The sequence below is a fragment of the Hypanus sabinus genome, chromosome 5 (genome assembly GCF_030144855.1).
Source record: "Hypanus sabinus isolate sHypSab1 chromosome 5, sHypSab1.hap1, whole genome shotgun sequence".
Taxonomy (NCBI): domain Eukaryota; kingdom Metazoa; phylum Chordata; class Chondrichthyes; order Myliobatiformes; family Dasyatidae; genus Hypanus; species Hypanus sabinus.
The window spans coordinates 9,043,471-9,060,020 of record NC_082710.1 but is presented as its reverse complement, the minus strand read 5'-3'; the positions used below and the strand labels follow the sequence as shown (position 1 = coordinate 9,060,020).

General features: G+C 46.1%; 1 protein-coding gene across 2 annotated transcripts; it reads left to right on the top strand.

Annotated features, from left to right (window-relative positions):
• The first annotated feature begins 605 nt into the window (after window positions 1–605).
• Window positions 606–7,089, top strand: LOC132393645 (uncharacterized). Of its 2 annotated transcripts, none has more exons than XM_059969055.1 (2): window positions 606–825; window positions 2,242–7,089. In XM_059969055.1, the coding sequence occupies exon 2, from the start codon at window positions 4,767–4,769 to the stop codon at window positions 5,604–5,606; it is 840 nt and encodes a 279-aa protein (XP_059825038.1). In that variant the 5' UTR covers window positions 606–825; window positions 2,242–4,766; the 3' UTR covers window positions 5,607–7,089. Both variants share the same exon structure in this region, with proteins under 2 accessions (XP_059825038.1, XP_059825039.1).
• Window positions 7,090–16,550: the final 9,461 nt, after the last annotated feature.

Here is a 16,550-nt window from a genome sequence, read left to right as displayed (position 1 = left end):
AAGTACTTAGAATAACAATATTATTTATAGCATTGAATGAAGCAGGAAATCCAAAAAGAACGAACAAACTTTGAATCACATGCTGGATACTCAGAGCGATTACCAAAAACTTGGTCAAAGACCAATATTTTTAATAAGAAATCTTGAAGGAAAAAGATATATGTTCAGTATTTATCAAATATTGGCCCTATCCCCCACAAATTTCCATTATTAACTCAGTTCAACAAACCAAATGTGGTCTTACTGTAAACACTTTGAAACTCCTTTTCCTCCTCTTGAATACACTCAGTGGCCACTTTATTAAGTACACCAGTACACCTGCTCATTAATGCAAATATCTAATCAGCTAATGATGTGGCAGCACCTCAATGCATAAAAGCAGTAGACATGGTCAAGAGGTCCAGATGTCATTCAGAGCAAACATAAGAATGGGGAAGAAATGTGATCTAAGTGACTTAGAAGGATTGTTCAATCCCTTTGACTGTGGAATGATTGTTCGTGTTTGAATATCTCAGAAACTGCTGATTTCCTGGGATTTTCATGCATAATGGTCTCAGTAATTTACAGAGAATGATGCAAGAAACAAAAAAGCATGCAGTGAGCAGCTGCTCTGTGGGTGGAAACCCCTTAAGAGAGGACATAGAGAATGGCCAGACTTGTTCAAGCTGACAGGAAGGTGACAGTAACTCAAATAGCCATGCGAGCAACAGTGATGTGCAGAAGAGCAGCTCTGAGCGCACAAAATGTCAAACCTTGAAGTGGATGGACTCCAGCAGCAGAAGACCACGGCCATATACTCAGAGGTCAATTTATTAAGTACTGAAGGTGTGTAGTAAAGTAGCTAATGACTGTACATTTGTATGATGAGTGTGGTAGGGAACTAAACAGCAAATGGGAACAGAGTCCTTCAAGAACATCCCCATCCTTGAATTGAATGTCCTGATAACATTCTGAATCTGATTTTAATATGGAAGGATGGACACTGGTGAAGTAGATGAATGCAGATGGTCGGAAGTCACTGTCCTAATGAGGTAGGTGTCCATGCATTGGCCTCCCCATGTAAGATAAAGTCACTCACAAGCGTTCTCCATTAAGAGAATCCACCATAACATCCCAGATTAACCACTTGGAACAGGAGTTCCAGCCTGGGGACTGCAGACCTATCAGTTAATGGTAGGGGTCCATGGCATAAAAAATGGTTGGGAACCCCTGCCTTAGAACATCATGCTCAACTCGAGCAATGGCACTACTAAGTACAAGCAGTATGTGTGTGTGTCAAAAGCAAGGTTGAAACACTTGCAATCACGTTCACCCAGAAATGACGAATAGTAGATCTATCTCAGCATCCAACTGATATCCATAAGATCACAGAGGCCAGTCTATACTCATTTCAAGTTGTTCCATCAAAATTCCAGAAATGGGTGAGAAAATATTGGAATGCTACAACATGTCCTGATGGAGAATAATCTGTTGTTCTTGAAGCTTACATTGGACTTTGCTATAGTAGTGCATAAGGCCACAGATAACAATGGGAATGGAATGGAGAATTTAAGTGCCCCTGCAGACTGAGCAGGGATATCACACAATGTGAGCACTGAATGTAGTGGACTCAATTGGAAGAAGTGCTTCACTTGGAAAGACTGTTCAATGGAACAGGGAAAAGGGATCTATCTTGATTAAGAGGCTTTGTGTTGCCTTGAAGGCATTTGTTTAGTTTATTATATTTTTGCTTTAGTAATTCATTTGTAATTGTTTTCTAGTTAACGTTAAGGTTGTTTAAAGTAAATTCGTTGTCTGTGATATATCGCGGCATGCGATGACGTCACACCCGGTTTCGCGGCGTCCTGTGGGAAAATACCGGTTTGGAGAAACGGGAAGGAGGGGGCTTAAGTGTGTGCAGGATCAGTGCTAGAAAGGTTTTCTTTCTACGCACTAGAAACATCAGAGAAGCAACGCCGTAAGTTCATAAGATAATCGATATGTTGAATTAAAGATGTTAACGCTGATTCTGTTAAAAGTAATGACGGTTGATAAGTTTATGTTTTTTGTTATTTAAAGAGTTGTGGATAGTTTGTGTTGATGTATTTAAAGCCAGTTGATGGTGTAGGTAGATTCTGACTGTATGTTGCACTTTAATGTAATATAGTTGTTGTAGTTTTACTTTTGCAAGTATTTATGATGTAAATGTGATGAAGAAAAGGAAACAAATACTGTATTTATTTTGTATTGTTTTACCAACAGTTTTCACCATACGTTATTGTGGAAGAGTGAACAGTAAACAGTTAATCTTACTGGGACCGCCTCATTGTCTGGTTTATGCTTGGTGTTTAGTTCAGAGTTCTTTTACGCCTGTGCGAGAACACTACAGTAAAAAGGCGGCATTACCAGGTGTTTCAAGTGCTACGATGGCTTCACGATCCAGCATCAAGTCATTGCCATCCAGTGCCAGGGACAGTAGGGCATCAACAAGTAAGGCTGCCCATGCAAGAGCTAAAGCAAAAGCCGCCAAGGTACGAGCGTTGTACGCCAAACAAGAAGCAAAATTGAAAATGGAAAAGGCTGCCAGAGAAAAAGAAGCAGCTGCCAGAGAAAAGGAAGCGGCTGTCAGAGAAGCTGAAAACCAGTTGGAAAAGGTAAGGATAGAGTCAGAGTTAGAAGTGCTGATGCTACACCGAGAAGCCGAAGCTGCCAGGGTGGAAGCAGAGATAATAGAAAGTGCTGAAGAAATGCATGTTCTGGATGACGTAAAATCTACTTCAGTAAGGACGAGATTGGAACGCACAAGCGACTATGTCTGATCTCAAATGGACTTGAAGATTTGTTCTTCCTCTCCATACTTATATGCTAACATCCCACCCCATGAGGAGTCTCAGAGAGGCCCAATTGCATCACATCCATCTGAGGAAGACAATTTACCCTTGCAACTCCGTGACGAATTCAAGAATGAAAGGGCTGATGACAAATACTTCTCGACACCCAACTTACCAGATTTGGTGAGAGGAGAGGCAAAGGCTGAATTCAGAACAGCAAATTCCATAACAGAGGTACGCTCTCAGTCATATACCCGCCGACATATTCCCCCAGGCCGCATGCCACTTGCAGTTGAACCCATGGCACAGTATTTAGCGCGACAAGATCTCGTCACTTCAGGACTATACCAGTTTGACGATAAACCTGAAAATTACCGTGCATGGTACTCCACATTCACCAACGCTATCCATGGAGTCCAGCTCGGAGCAACCCAAGAGTTGGATCTTATGACGAAATGGCTGGGAAAAGAATTATGCAAACAGGTGAGATGCATACGTTCAGTGTACATCAACAACCCCAAGCTAGCCTTACGCAAAGCATGGGAGAGACTTCGGGAGTGCTATGTGGCCCCTGAAATTATTGAAATGGCACTATTTCAATGTCTGGAAAATTTTCCTAAGGTGTCAGCCAAGGACCACACTAAGTTAAGAGAGCTCAGAGATTTACTCATGGAGATTCAAGGCGCCAAAGAAGATGGCTATTTAACTGGTCTATCATACCTAGATACTTCGTATGGGATTAGACCAATCGTGGACAAACTTCCATTTGGGCTGCAGGAAAGGTGGGTGTCTGTTGGCTCAGAGTACAAGGAAGAAAATGATGGTTGATTTCTTCCCTTTGAGTATTTCACTAGGTTTGTGCGCAAGGAGGCAAAGAAGCGAAACGACCCTAGCTTCATGAGTCCAGGTAGCAGTACAATTTCCACCAAGCCAGTTAAATCCACTTCGAATAATTTCAACATCAATAAACCTGTCTCAGTGCGTAAAACTGAAGTCTTTACAACTAACAATGACCCTAGCAAGAATTGTCCATTGCACAACAAACCCCACCCCCTCAAAAAATGCAGAACGTTTAGGAAAAAACCCCTTGAAGAGAGAATGGCCCTTCTCAAGGAGAAAAAAATGTTTTAAATGCTGTTCCTCTACCTCTCACCTTTCTAGAGGGTGTACGATCTCCGTGAAGTGCCCGGAATGTATTAGCACTAATCACGATGGGGCCATGCATCCCGGCCCGTTACCGCAAACCAACAAAGCTCCTTCACCCTCACAACAGGACGGCAGGGAGGGAGAGGCTCACTCCAGGACAACTGTTGTCAGCTCGAGCTGCACAGAAGTTTGCAGTCAAGCTCAGTCAAGCCGTTCCTGTTCAAAGATCTGCCTCACTAAGGTGTACCCTAAGGGAGCCAAAGACAAGGCCATCAAAGCCTATGTTATTCTGGATGATTAGAGCAATCGCTCACTAGTCAGACCAGAGTTCTTTGACTTGTTCAACATTGAGAGTGAGCAGTTCCCATACTACCTTAGAATTTGCTCAGGCAACATGGAAACTTATGGAAGGGAGGCAGAAGGCTTCCAGCTTGAGTCCCTGGATGGTAAAGTTGTCATCTGTCTCCCTCCACTCTTAGAGTGGAAATTTTGAATAACCACACTGAGATCCCAACGCCAAGTGCAGTGCTACACCAGCCACATCTCCACCACATTGCCAAGCACATCCCAGAACTGGATCCAAAAGCAGAAATACTCCTGCTATTAGGAAGAGATGTTCTCCAGGTGCACAAGGTTAGTCAGCAAGTCAATGGACCACACAATGCCCCCTTTGCCCAACGCCTGGATCTGGACTGGGTGGTGATAGGAGAGGTGTGCCTTGGCAATGTACACAAACCGACAGATAACACACTCAAGACTAATGTGCTAGAGAGTGGCCGCCATTCAATTTTTCAACCCTGCACAAGTTTCATGTGTATCAAGGAAGCACGACAAGGCTTTAACAAATATAAGGTAACCGACAAGACACTGGGACAGTCAGTCTTAACTCAAACTGAGCATGATAACAAACTTGCTCCATCAGCTCAAGACGTCATTTTCTCAAAAATAATGGACACCAAGGTCTTCAGAGATGAAGCAAATAATTGGGTCGCCCCACTACCTTTCAGAGAACCACGCCAGTGCTTGCCAAACAACAAAGAGCAGGCAGTCAAGCGGTTCACGTCCTTGCAAAAAACCCTGAAAAGGAAACCTGAGATGCAGCAACAATACATAGCATTTATGAAGAAGATCTTCACTAATGGACATGCTGAAGTAGCACCGCCACCGAGGGAAGGCGAGGAGTGCTGGTACCTCCCAACGTTTGGGGTTTACCACCCACAAAAGTCCAATCAGATCAGGATGGTCTTTGACTCCAGTGCTCAGTGCGCTGGTATCTCCCTTAATGATGTGCTCCTTACAGGCCCCGATCTTAACAATACCCTTCTCGGGGTCCTGATGCGCTTCCAGAAGGAGAAGGTCGCAATCTTAGCAGACAAGGAGAGCTCTTTCAGGAAATTCAACCCGATCCTGAAGAACGATATCATTTGCATTGGAGGCCGGTTAATACACTCCCACTTTCCAGCTGCAGAAAAGAGCCCAGTAATCCTGCCCAAAGACAGCCATGTTTTCCTACTGCTCACTCGCCATCACCATGAACAGGTAAAGCATCAGGGCCGTCACCTGACGGAAGGAGCAATAAGGGCAATGGGTCTGTGGATCTTGGGAGTTGGAAGTTCAACGTATGGCGGACCTCCCACCAGAACGCTTTGAAGCCTGCCCTCCTTTTACACATGTGGGGCTCGATGTATTTGGTCCCTGGACTATCACTACGAGATGCACCAGAGGAGGACAAGCAGAGAGCAAGCAGTGGGCCATCATGTTCAGCTGCATGAGTTCAAGAGCGGTACACATTGAGGTAATCGAATCTTTGGATACTTCCAGCTGCATTAATGCTCTCAGGCGCTTCTTTGCTCTAAGAGGCCCTACAAAACAGTTAAGGTCTGATTGTAGCACAAACTTTATTGGAGCGTACAAGGTGCTGGGGATGGACAAGGTGCAAAGGTACCTCAGTCAACAGGGATGCAACCGGGATTTCAACACACCACACGCCTCTCACATGGGAGGCGCATGGGAGCGGATGATTGGTATCGCCAGAAGAATTCTTGATTCAATATTTCTGCAGCAACGCACCGGACTGACCCAAGAGGTACTGTGCACACTAATGGCAGAGGTCACAGCCATTATAAATGTACGACCACTCCTACCTGTGTCTTCTGACCCAGAAAACCCCTTCATACTCTCACCATCAATGCTCCTTATGCAGAAGGCAGGAGCTCACCCTCCACCTGGGGACTTCTCTGATAAGGATTTGTACACAAAGCAATGGAGACAGGTCCAGGCTCTGGCAAATCGATTCTGGTCTAATTGGAGACATGAATATCTACCTTTGTTGCAACACAGACAAAAGTGGACAGAACCTCACAGGAATCTTCAAGTTGGAGATTTAGTTCTTCTCAGGGACAAGCAAATCGCCCGCAACTGCTGGCCAATGGCCAGAATCACTGCCACATTCCCTAGTAGGGATGGACATGTAAGGAAGGTCAAGTTGATAACCTCTGACCAAGGTGATGTGAAAACTTACCAAAGGCCAGTTGCAGAAGTCATTCTACTTCTACCTAAGGACTGGTTTAGAGACTGAAGTTTTGTATTATGTTCATTGTGACCTTACGAAGGTCAGGCGGGGAGTGTGTTGTCTTTAAGGCATTTGTTTAGTTTATTATATTTTCGCTTTAGTAATTCGTTTGTAATCGTTTTCTAGTTAAAGTTAAGGTTGTTTAAAGTAAATTCGTTGTCTGTGATATATCGCGGCATGCGATGACGTCACACCTGGTTACGCCACGTCTTGTGGGAAAATACCGGTTTGGAGAAATGGGAAGGAGGGGGCTTAAGTGTGTACAGGATCAGCGTGAGAAAAGTTTTCTTTCTCAGAAACATCAGAGAAGCAACGCCGTAAGTTCATAAGATAATCGATAATCAATATGTTGAATTAAAGATGTTAACGCTGATTCTGTTAAAAGTAATGACGGTTGATAAGTTTATGTTTTTTGTTATTTAAAGAGTTACGGATAGTTTGTGTTGATGTATTTAAAGCCAGTTGATGGTGTAGGTAGATTCTGACTGTATGTTGCACTTTAATGTAATATAGTTGTTGTAGTTTTACTTTTGCAAGTATTTATGATGTAAATGTGATGAAGAAAAGGAAACAAATACTGTATTTATTTTGTATTGTTTTAACAACAGTTTTCACCATACGTTAATGTGGAAGAGTGAACAGTAAACAGTTAATCTTACTGGGACCGCCTCATTGACTGGTTTATGCTTGGTGTTTAGTTCAGAGTTCTTTTACACCTGTGTGAGAACACTACAGGCTTAAAATGGGTAATAGTTTTTGGAGGTGGAAAGGAGTCACAAAGGGTATAGTTCCTTTGCAATGCTGAAAGGAGAGAGGAAGAGACGATATGTCCAGTGGTGGAATCTCATTGAAGACAGCAGAAATTGCAAAGAACGAGTTATTGAATACAGAGAAAAGTGGGGTGGAATATGAAGAGTCAGGGAACTTTAGCCTTATTCTCTTTGGGAGGAAAGCAAGTGAGAGCAGAAGTACAGGTAATAAACAAGAAGCAGTCAAGGGCTCGATGAACTATGGCATGGTTCATATGAAGAGGAAGAGTTTTCTGAATCACCAAATGGAAAACATCATCAATAAGTGAGAGTAAGCATTCAGTACAGACTAGAAGGGCCGAGATAGCCTGTTTCCATGCTGTAATTGTTATGTGGTTATATGGTTATAATAGGGAAGGTGGAATCCTTCTTCTTCCTAAGCCCACTGCCCCTACTGGATCATACCCCATCTATCGCAGCTCACCAGAGTCTTCTGTCCTGGGCTAGTCTTTCAAGTATTCCCTGGTGCAACCTATCTTCTTGGTGTATCCTTCCTGTCCCAGGCATAAGGTCTTTGGAGTTTCTCTAGCTCTGGGTTTTTATGGAATGGGATTGCTAGCTTCATACCCAACCATCCTCCTGTAGCAGCCAGGCTTGGAACTGTCTAGAGCGGAGCAGATGGTAGAATTGAAAGAATAGGATTATGCTGCTGCAAGAGAGAGGAGAAGAGGCAGATAGCTGAGGGAGTTTGTTGCCTTGTAATGGATGTTTGTCGCTTAGTTATCTCCTGAGATAGAGATAGATCAAGGAATGGAAGGGAAGAATTAGAAAGGGTCCATATCAATAAGAACAGGGTAGGAATCAGCAGCAGCATTAAATCATGACCTAATAAGTGACAAAAAATATCATATCAAGGAAGAGCCTGTCAAAGCACATGGATGCCTTCATGTACAATGGTGTTACCTATCACTGTATGTGTCGACAGATGACTGAAACCAGGTGCTGAGGAATGACAGACTCCCATGCAGAAACAGAAATAAGAATTTATTCATAAGAATTCCAAGAGAACATCAATGACTCAACCAAGCGACACTGCGGCACGGTGGAAAGCGGCCAGTGAAGGAGTGGAGATTTGAGGCTTTGACTCGAGAGGCTTCGACAAGAAGAGGTGGAGGATGAGCTTGTTCCCAGATAGTCTTTACAATGCCTCCTGAGTCGGTGATGTGCCTCTCCTGTGAGATGTGGCAGTCTTGGGGGAACTCCCCTCTCCCGCAGAGTCACATCTGGCAGAAATGCTTGCGGCTGGGCAATCTGGAAGACCGTGTGAGGAATCTGGAGCAGCAGCTGGATGACCTTTGACTTATAAGGGAGAATGAGACAGTCATAGATAAGAGCTACAGGGAGGTAGTCACACCTAGGCTGCCGGAAGCAGGTCGTTGGGTGAGTCTGAGGGGGGAAAGGGAAGGAGAGTAGACAGGTAGTGCAGCGCACCCCTGTAGCCATTCCCCTGAACAGTAAGTTTACCATCCTGGATGCTGTTGGCGAGGATGACCGACCAGGTGTGAGCCACGGTGGCAGGGCCTCTGGCACTGAGTCTGACCCTGTGGTGCAGAAGGATGGGACGGAGAAGAGGAGAGCTGTCGTCATTGGAGACTGTATAGTCAGGGGAGCAGACAGGAGATTTTGTGGATGTGAGAAGGACACCTGCATGGTTTGTTGCCTCCTGGGTGCTAGGGTCCGGGATATCTCTGACCGGGTGCATAACATCCTGGTATGAGAGGGAAAGCAACCAGAAGTTGTGATACATGTTGGTACCAATGACATAGGCAGGAAGAGGGATGAGGTCCTGAAGTGTGAGTTTCAGGAACTAGGCAGAAGGCTGAAGAACAGGACCTCAAGGGTGGCGTTCTCAGGATTGCTGCCAGTGCTACGTGATAGTGACGGTAAGAATTGGAGGGGATGGCAGTTGAATGCGTGGTTGAGGAGTTGGTGCAGGGGGCAGGGTTTTAAATTTTTGGATCATTGGGATCTCTTCTGGGGAAGGTGGGACCTGTACAAATTGGATGGGTTGCACTTGAACTCAGGAGGGAGCAATATCCTTGCAGGTAGGTTTGCTAGCATGGCTCGGGAGGGAAACTAATTTGCAAGGGGGATGGGACCCGGAGTGATAGAGCAGTGAAAGAAATGCATGGAGTAAAGACAGATCTAACATATAAAGAGGCTTTGAGGAAAGAGAAGCAGAATAAAAGGTGTAAAGGTAGTAAGGTAGAAGAGCTAAAGTGTGTATACTTCAATGCAAGAAGCATCAGGAACAAAGGTGATTGACTGAGAGCTTGGATACATACATGGAATTATGATGTAGTGGCCATTATGGAGACTTGGCTGGCACCAGGGCAGGAATGGATTCTCAATATTCCTGGATTTCAGTGCTTTAAAAGGGATAGAGAGGGGGGAAGGGGAGGAGGGGTGGCATTACTGGTCAGGGATACTAATACAGCTGCAGAAAGTGTGGGTAATGTAATAGGATCCTCTTTTGAGTCAGTATGGGTGGAAGTCAGGAACAGGAAGGGAGCAGTTACTCTACTGGTGGTATTCTATAGGCTCCCTAGTAGCAGCAGAGATACCGAGGAGCAGATTGGGAGGCAGATTTTGGAAAGGTGCAAAAATAGCAGGGTTGTTATCATGGGTGACTTTAACTTCCCTAATATTGATTGGCACTTGATTAGTTCCAAGGGTTTAGATGGGGCAGAGTTTGTTGCGTGTGTCCAGGATGGATTCCTGTCACAGTACGTTGACAGGCTGACAAAGGGGAATGACATACTAGATCTAGTATTAGGTAACGAGCCAGGTCAGGTCACAGATCTGTCAGTGGGTGAGCATCTGGGAGACAGTGATCACCACCCCCTGACCTTTAGCATTATCATGGAAAAGGATAGAATCAGAGAGGACAGGAAAATTTTTAATTGGGAAAGGGCAAATTATGAGGCTATAAGGCTAGAACTTGTGGGTGTGAGTTGGGATGATGTTTTTGCAGGGAAATGTACTATGGACATGTGGTCGATGTTTAACAATCTCTTGCAAGATGTTAGGGCTAGATTTGTCCAGGTGAGGAAGATAAAGAATGGTAGGGTGAAGGAACCATGGGTGACAAGTGAAGTGGAAAATCTAGTCAAGTGGAAGAAGGCAGCATACATGAGGTTTAGGAAGCAAGGATCAGATGGGTCTATTGAGGAATATAGGGTAGCAAGAAAGGAACTTAAGAAGGGGCTGAGAAGAGCAAGAAGGGGGCATGAAAAGGCCTTGGCGAGTAGGGTAAAGGAAAACCCCAAGGCATTCTTCAATTATGTGAAGAACAAAAGGATGACAGAAGTGAAGATAGGACCATTAGAGATAAAAGTGGGAAGATGTGCCTGGAGGCTGTGGAAGTGAGCGAGGTCCTCAATGAATACTTCTCTTTGGTATTCACCACTGAGAGGGAACTTGATGACTGTGAGGACAATATGAGTGAGGTTGATGTTCTGGAGCATGTTGATATTAAGGGAGAGGAGGTGTTGGAGTTGTTAAAATACATTAGGATGGATAAGTCCCCGGGGTCTGATAGAATATTCCCCAGGCTGCTCCACGAGGTGAGGGAACAGATTGCTGAACCTCTGGCTAGGATCTTTATGTCCTCATTGTCTACGGGAATGGTACTGGAGGATTGGAGGGAGGCAAATGTTGTCCCCTTGTTCAAAAAAGGTAGTAGGGATAGTCCAGGTAATTATAGACCAGTGAGCCTTATGTCTGTGGTGGGAAAGCTGTTGGAAAAGATTCTTAGAGATAGGATCTATGGGCATTTAGAGAATCATGGTCTGATCAGGGACAGTCAGCATGGCTTTGTGAAGGGCAGATTGTGCCTAATGAGCCTGATAGAGTTCTTTGAGGAGGTGACCAGGCATATAGATTAGGGTAGTGCAGTGGATGTGATCTACATGGATTTTAGTAAGGCATTTGACAAGGTTCCACATGGTAGGCTTATTCAGAAAGTCAGAAGGCATGGGTTCCAGGGAAGTTTGGCCAGTTGGATTCAGAATTGGCTTGCCTGCAGAAGACAGAGAGTCGTGGTGGAGGGAGTACATTCAGATTGGAGGGTTGTGACTAGTGGTGTCCCACAAGGATCTGGTTTAACGACCTGGATGTGTGGGTAGAAGGGTGGGTTGGCAAGTTTGCAGATGACACAAAGGTTGGTGGTGTTGTAGGTAGTGTCGAGGATTGTCGAAGGTTGCAGAGAGACATTGATAGGATGCAGAAGTGGGCTGAGAAGTGGCAGATGGAGTTCAACTCGGAGAAATGTGAGGTGGTACACTTTGGAAGGACAAACTCCAAGGCAGAGTATAAAGTAAATGGCAGGATACTTGGTAGTGTGGAGGAACAGAGGGATCTGGGGGTACATGTCCACAGATCCCTGAAAGTTGCCTCACAGGTAGATAGGGTAGTTAAGAAAGCTTATGGGGTGCTAGCTTTCATAAGTTGAGGGATAGAGTTTAAGAGATGCGATGTAATGATGCAGCTCTATAAAACTCTGGTTAGGCCACACTTGGAGTACTGTGTCCAGTTCTGGTCACCTCACTACAGGAAGGACGTGGAAGCATCGGAAGGGATACAGAGAAGTTTTACAAGGATGCTGCCTGGTTTAGAGAATATGGACTATAATCAGAGATTAAGGGAGCTAGGGTTGTACTCTTTGGAGAGAAGGAGGATGAGAGGAGACATGATAGAGGTGTACAAGATTTTAAGAGGAATAAACAGAGTGGACAGCCGGTGCCTCTTCCCAGGCAAGAGGACAGTACAAGAGGACATGGCTTTAAGGTAAGGGGAGGGAAGTTCAAGGGGAATATTAGAGGAAGGTTTTCTACTCAGAGTGGTTGGTGCGTGGAATGCACTGCTTGAGTCATTGGTGGAGGCAGATACACTAGTGAAATTTAAGAGACTACTAGACAGGTATATGGAGGAATTTAAGGTGGGGCGTTATATGGGAGGCAGGGTTTGAGGGTCAGCACAACATTGTGGGCCAAAGAGCCTGTAATATGCTGTACTATTCTATGTTCTATGAAACATTTTCAAAACACAAAGACCCCATAATAAGCACTAATCAAGAGTCCACTTTAAATAATCATGGTATGCAGAAAACCCATGTCAGTCAAAACAAACAATAGGGTTAACCAGAAAGCACAAGGGCTTAATGACTCTAGATAAAACAACAGATAGCAAATATAGGTGCGTGACAGGGCTCATTACAGTTACCATTACCAAATCCTCCACATTCATCTAGGACCAAAGAGCAAACCCTCAGAATACAAGGATGTCCCTTCAGAACAAAGATGAGGAGGAATTGCTTTAGCTAGATGGTGGTGAATCAGAAGTCACTGAATATATTTAAAGTAGGGTTTATAGGTTCTTAATTAGTAAGGGCATCAAGGGGAGGAGGCTGAAGTATGGGGTTGAGAGGGATAATAAATTAATTATGGTGGAGCAAACTTGATAGGCCAAATGGCCTAATTCTACTCCTATGTTTTATAGTCTTATGGAAACTCAACAGCATTGGGTATATAAATGGCCTGACTGACGAGATCAAGTGAGAAGGTCAGTATCATTCAGACACCCCAAAGTCTTTTATCTACATGCACACTTTAAAACTGTGATGGAATACTTTGCATGTCGACAGATGAAACTTGAGTCTATCCATAACAAAACAGTTAATGTGTTTGACTCGCCACCTACCTGAACATTCATTCATTTCACATCGGCACAGCATGGCTGCAAGTTCTGTCATCCACACAATGCTCTAAGTTACATAACTAGGTGCCTCCAAATACATCTGTAATGAAGAATAATGGCAGAAGATTCAAGGGAACATCACTGGGGGCTGATCCCTTTCAAGCCAGAAGATTTTGATGACATAAAAATATATCATCATTCCTTCTATGTTGTTGGCTTTAAGTCATAGAACAATCTATCCAATAGCATTGTGGGAAAGCCCACACACAGGAAGGATAGTTATGGATACAGAAGGCTGCTCACCATCACCTTCTCAAGGGCAATTAGCAATGAACAATAAATGCAGGCCTTTCCTGTGATGCTACATCCGGAAATCAAGGAATAACAATGCAATAGAATGGTTTGTTTATGCTGGACCTTAGGAGAATGAGGGGAGAATTGTTAGAGGTATACAAAATTATGACAAGGTATAGACAGTATAAATGCAAGCAGAATTTTGCCGCTGAGGTTTGGTGAGATTACAACATTTAAGAAAAATTTACTTTGGCACATGGATGGGAGAGTCTTGGAGAACTGTGCAAGTCGATGGGACCGGGAGAGTAAGAGCTTGGTGGGTGGTGGGGCGGAGATACATCTCTACAAGAAGCAGGAGTAAGGCATCCTTCCCTCCATTACTGCAGGTCACCTTTGGGCAAGGTGAAGCACCTGCTTAGACCCCAATCAGGGTCATATGAAGCCATGGGAGCCAGCAATGTATGGTAACTACATATACCTGTCTGGACACGCCCCCTGCTGACTGCTCCTGTGGCTCCTCCCACTGACCCCTGTATAAAGGCGATTGAGGTCTGAGCCCGGCCTCTCTATCCAGGATGTAGTATGGTGGTCAACCACTGCTTGTTCCTTCTTCCAGTCAATAAAAGCCGCTATCTCGCCTTTACGTCTCAGAGAGAGTTATTGATGGTGCATCAATTTTATTGACTGGAAGTTTTAAAACATGGAAAGCATTTTACATCCGGAAAGATTGGATTTGGACCCCCAAGACCTTGAAGCAGCTCTTGCCTTTGAACTCTGGCTTGCATGCTTCCACTCATACTTGGAGGAGGTTAGTGCAACTGAACCTGCTGTTATGCACCGAATTCTCCTCTCGAGGGTTACCCCAAAAGTTTACTCACTTATCAGAGGCCTGCCGACCTACAAAGGCGCACTGGATGCCCTCAAAAGACAGTACCTCCAGCTGGTGAACACCGTCTACGCAAGACATCGCTTAGCTACGTGACGACAGCGGCCTGGAGAATCGAGTGCCCAGTTTCTCCGAGCCCTACAGATACTCGTCTGAACTTGTGACTGCAAAACTCTCACGGCGGAACAGCATGCGGAACTCTTGGTACGAGACGCCTTTGTTACAAGAATCAGTGTATGTGCGCCAGCGGCTACTGGAAAATGCCAATCTTACCTTACGCTCGGCGATCGAGACGGCTGACACGCTGGAGGCTGTGCTGCACAACGCTGACGCTGTCCAGCCGCGCGATCCCCGCCGGTCCCGTGGACGCCTCAGACCGCTGCCACCGGTTCCCGCGAGTGAATTCGCCAACTCCGCTGCCAGTCGCGATTCCACAAACTCCCCGAACCCACCACAGCTGCAGCCAGTTGAAAGCCCGCGCAGTGTTACTTCTGCGGACTCGAAAAGCACCCCCAAAAACGCTGCCTGGCCAGAGAAGCAACCTGCTCCAGCTGCGGGAAGAAGGGCCATTTCGCCAAGGTCTGTAAGTCTAAACCACGAGCAGGGTTGGGCAGCGCTGTGTGTGAGGCATGGGGGCCGCCATCTTGCATGCCCAGATGTGGGCAGCCATCTTTGTCGATGTCAACATGCCCCGCCCCCGACCCACCAGTGTTTACCGGGCACCAAGACGGCAGTTCAACTCTGGCCACCATAACTCTCGACCAAAGCGCCCCACACCAGCTTGCAAGGTTAATGATGGACATCCTGGTGGAGGGGCACAGGACTAGCTGCCTGTTTGACACGGGCAGCACTGAGAGTTTTATTGACCCTAACATAGTGCAATGCTGTGGATTCGTGACACGGCTGGTAAGCCAGACGGTCACCTTGGCTTCTGGGTCATATTCCACAGACATCCGGGTGGGTTGTGTAGCGACATTGGTGGTGCAGGGCACAGAATATCAGAACTTTGCGCTACTGGTCATGCCTCAACTGTGTGCACCTGTGCTATTGGGGCTGGACTTCCAAAGCCACCTCGAAAGTGTGACTATGGCATATGACGGGCCCCTCCCACCACTCACTGTCAGGAATCCTCAGTTTGGTGGGACTTCATCATATACCCCACTGCTGACCACACACACACACACACACCGAACCACACGTCCTACCCAGCACCAGGCCGACAGCTGCGCTACCGACACCACTTGCAGCCTCTCCACCCTCAAGATCCCTCCCCCACCACTGTTCACCAACCTGACCCCCAACTGTAAACCTGTGGCAACTAAAAGCAGGAGGTACAGCGCAGGTGACAGGGCCTTCATTCAGTCAGAGGTGCAGCGTCTGCTCAGGGAGGGGATCATTGAGCCAAGCACAAGCCCTTGGATGGCCCAGGTGGTTGTTGTTCGGACTGGGCAGAAAAATAGGATGGTCGTGGACTATAGCCAGACCATCAATAGGTTCACGTAGCTTGACGCGTACCCACTACCCTGCATCACGGATATGGTCAACCAGATAGCTCAGTACAAGGTGTACTCGACAATAGATCTGAAATCCGCTTATCACCAGCTCCCCATCCGCCCAGAGGACCACCCCTACTCCGCCTTCGAGGCGGGCGGCAGGCTCTATCACTTCCTGCGCATCCCCTTCGGTGTCACAAATGGTGTCTCGGTCTTCCAGAGGGAAATGGACCGGATGGTGGACGAGTGCCAACTGAAGACCACATTTCCTTATCTGGATAACATCACCATATGCGGTCACGACTGGCCGGATCACAACGCCAACCTCCAATGATTTTTCCAAGTGGCCGAAGCCCTGAACCTTACTTATAATAGGGACAAATGTGTGTTCAGAACCACCCGACTCGCTATCCTTGGGTATGTCATGGAAAACGGGGTCATTGGCCCTGATCCCGACCGTATGCGCCCCCTGTTAGAGCTCCCTCTTCCCACCACTCTCAAAGCCCTCAGACGGTGCCTGGGCTTCTTTTCCTATTACGCCCAATGGGTCCCCCATTACGCAGACAAGGCCCGCCCCCTGGTCAAGTCTACCACTTTTCCCCTCTCTGCCGAGGCCTGCGCGGCCTTCAGCTGCATTAAAGGGGACATTGCCAAAGCAACGATGCATGCGGTGGACGAGACCATTCCCTTCCAAGTAGAGAGTGACGCCTCCAAATTCGCGCTTGCTGCTACCCTCAATCAGGCAGGCAGGCCAGTAGCATTCTTTTCTCGTACCCTTCAAGGCCCTGAAATTCGGCACTCCGCGGTGGAGAAAGAAGCCCAGGCCATAATGGAAGCTATTAG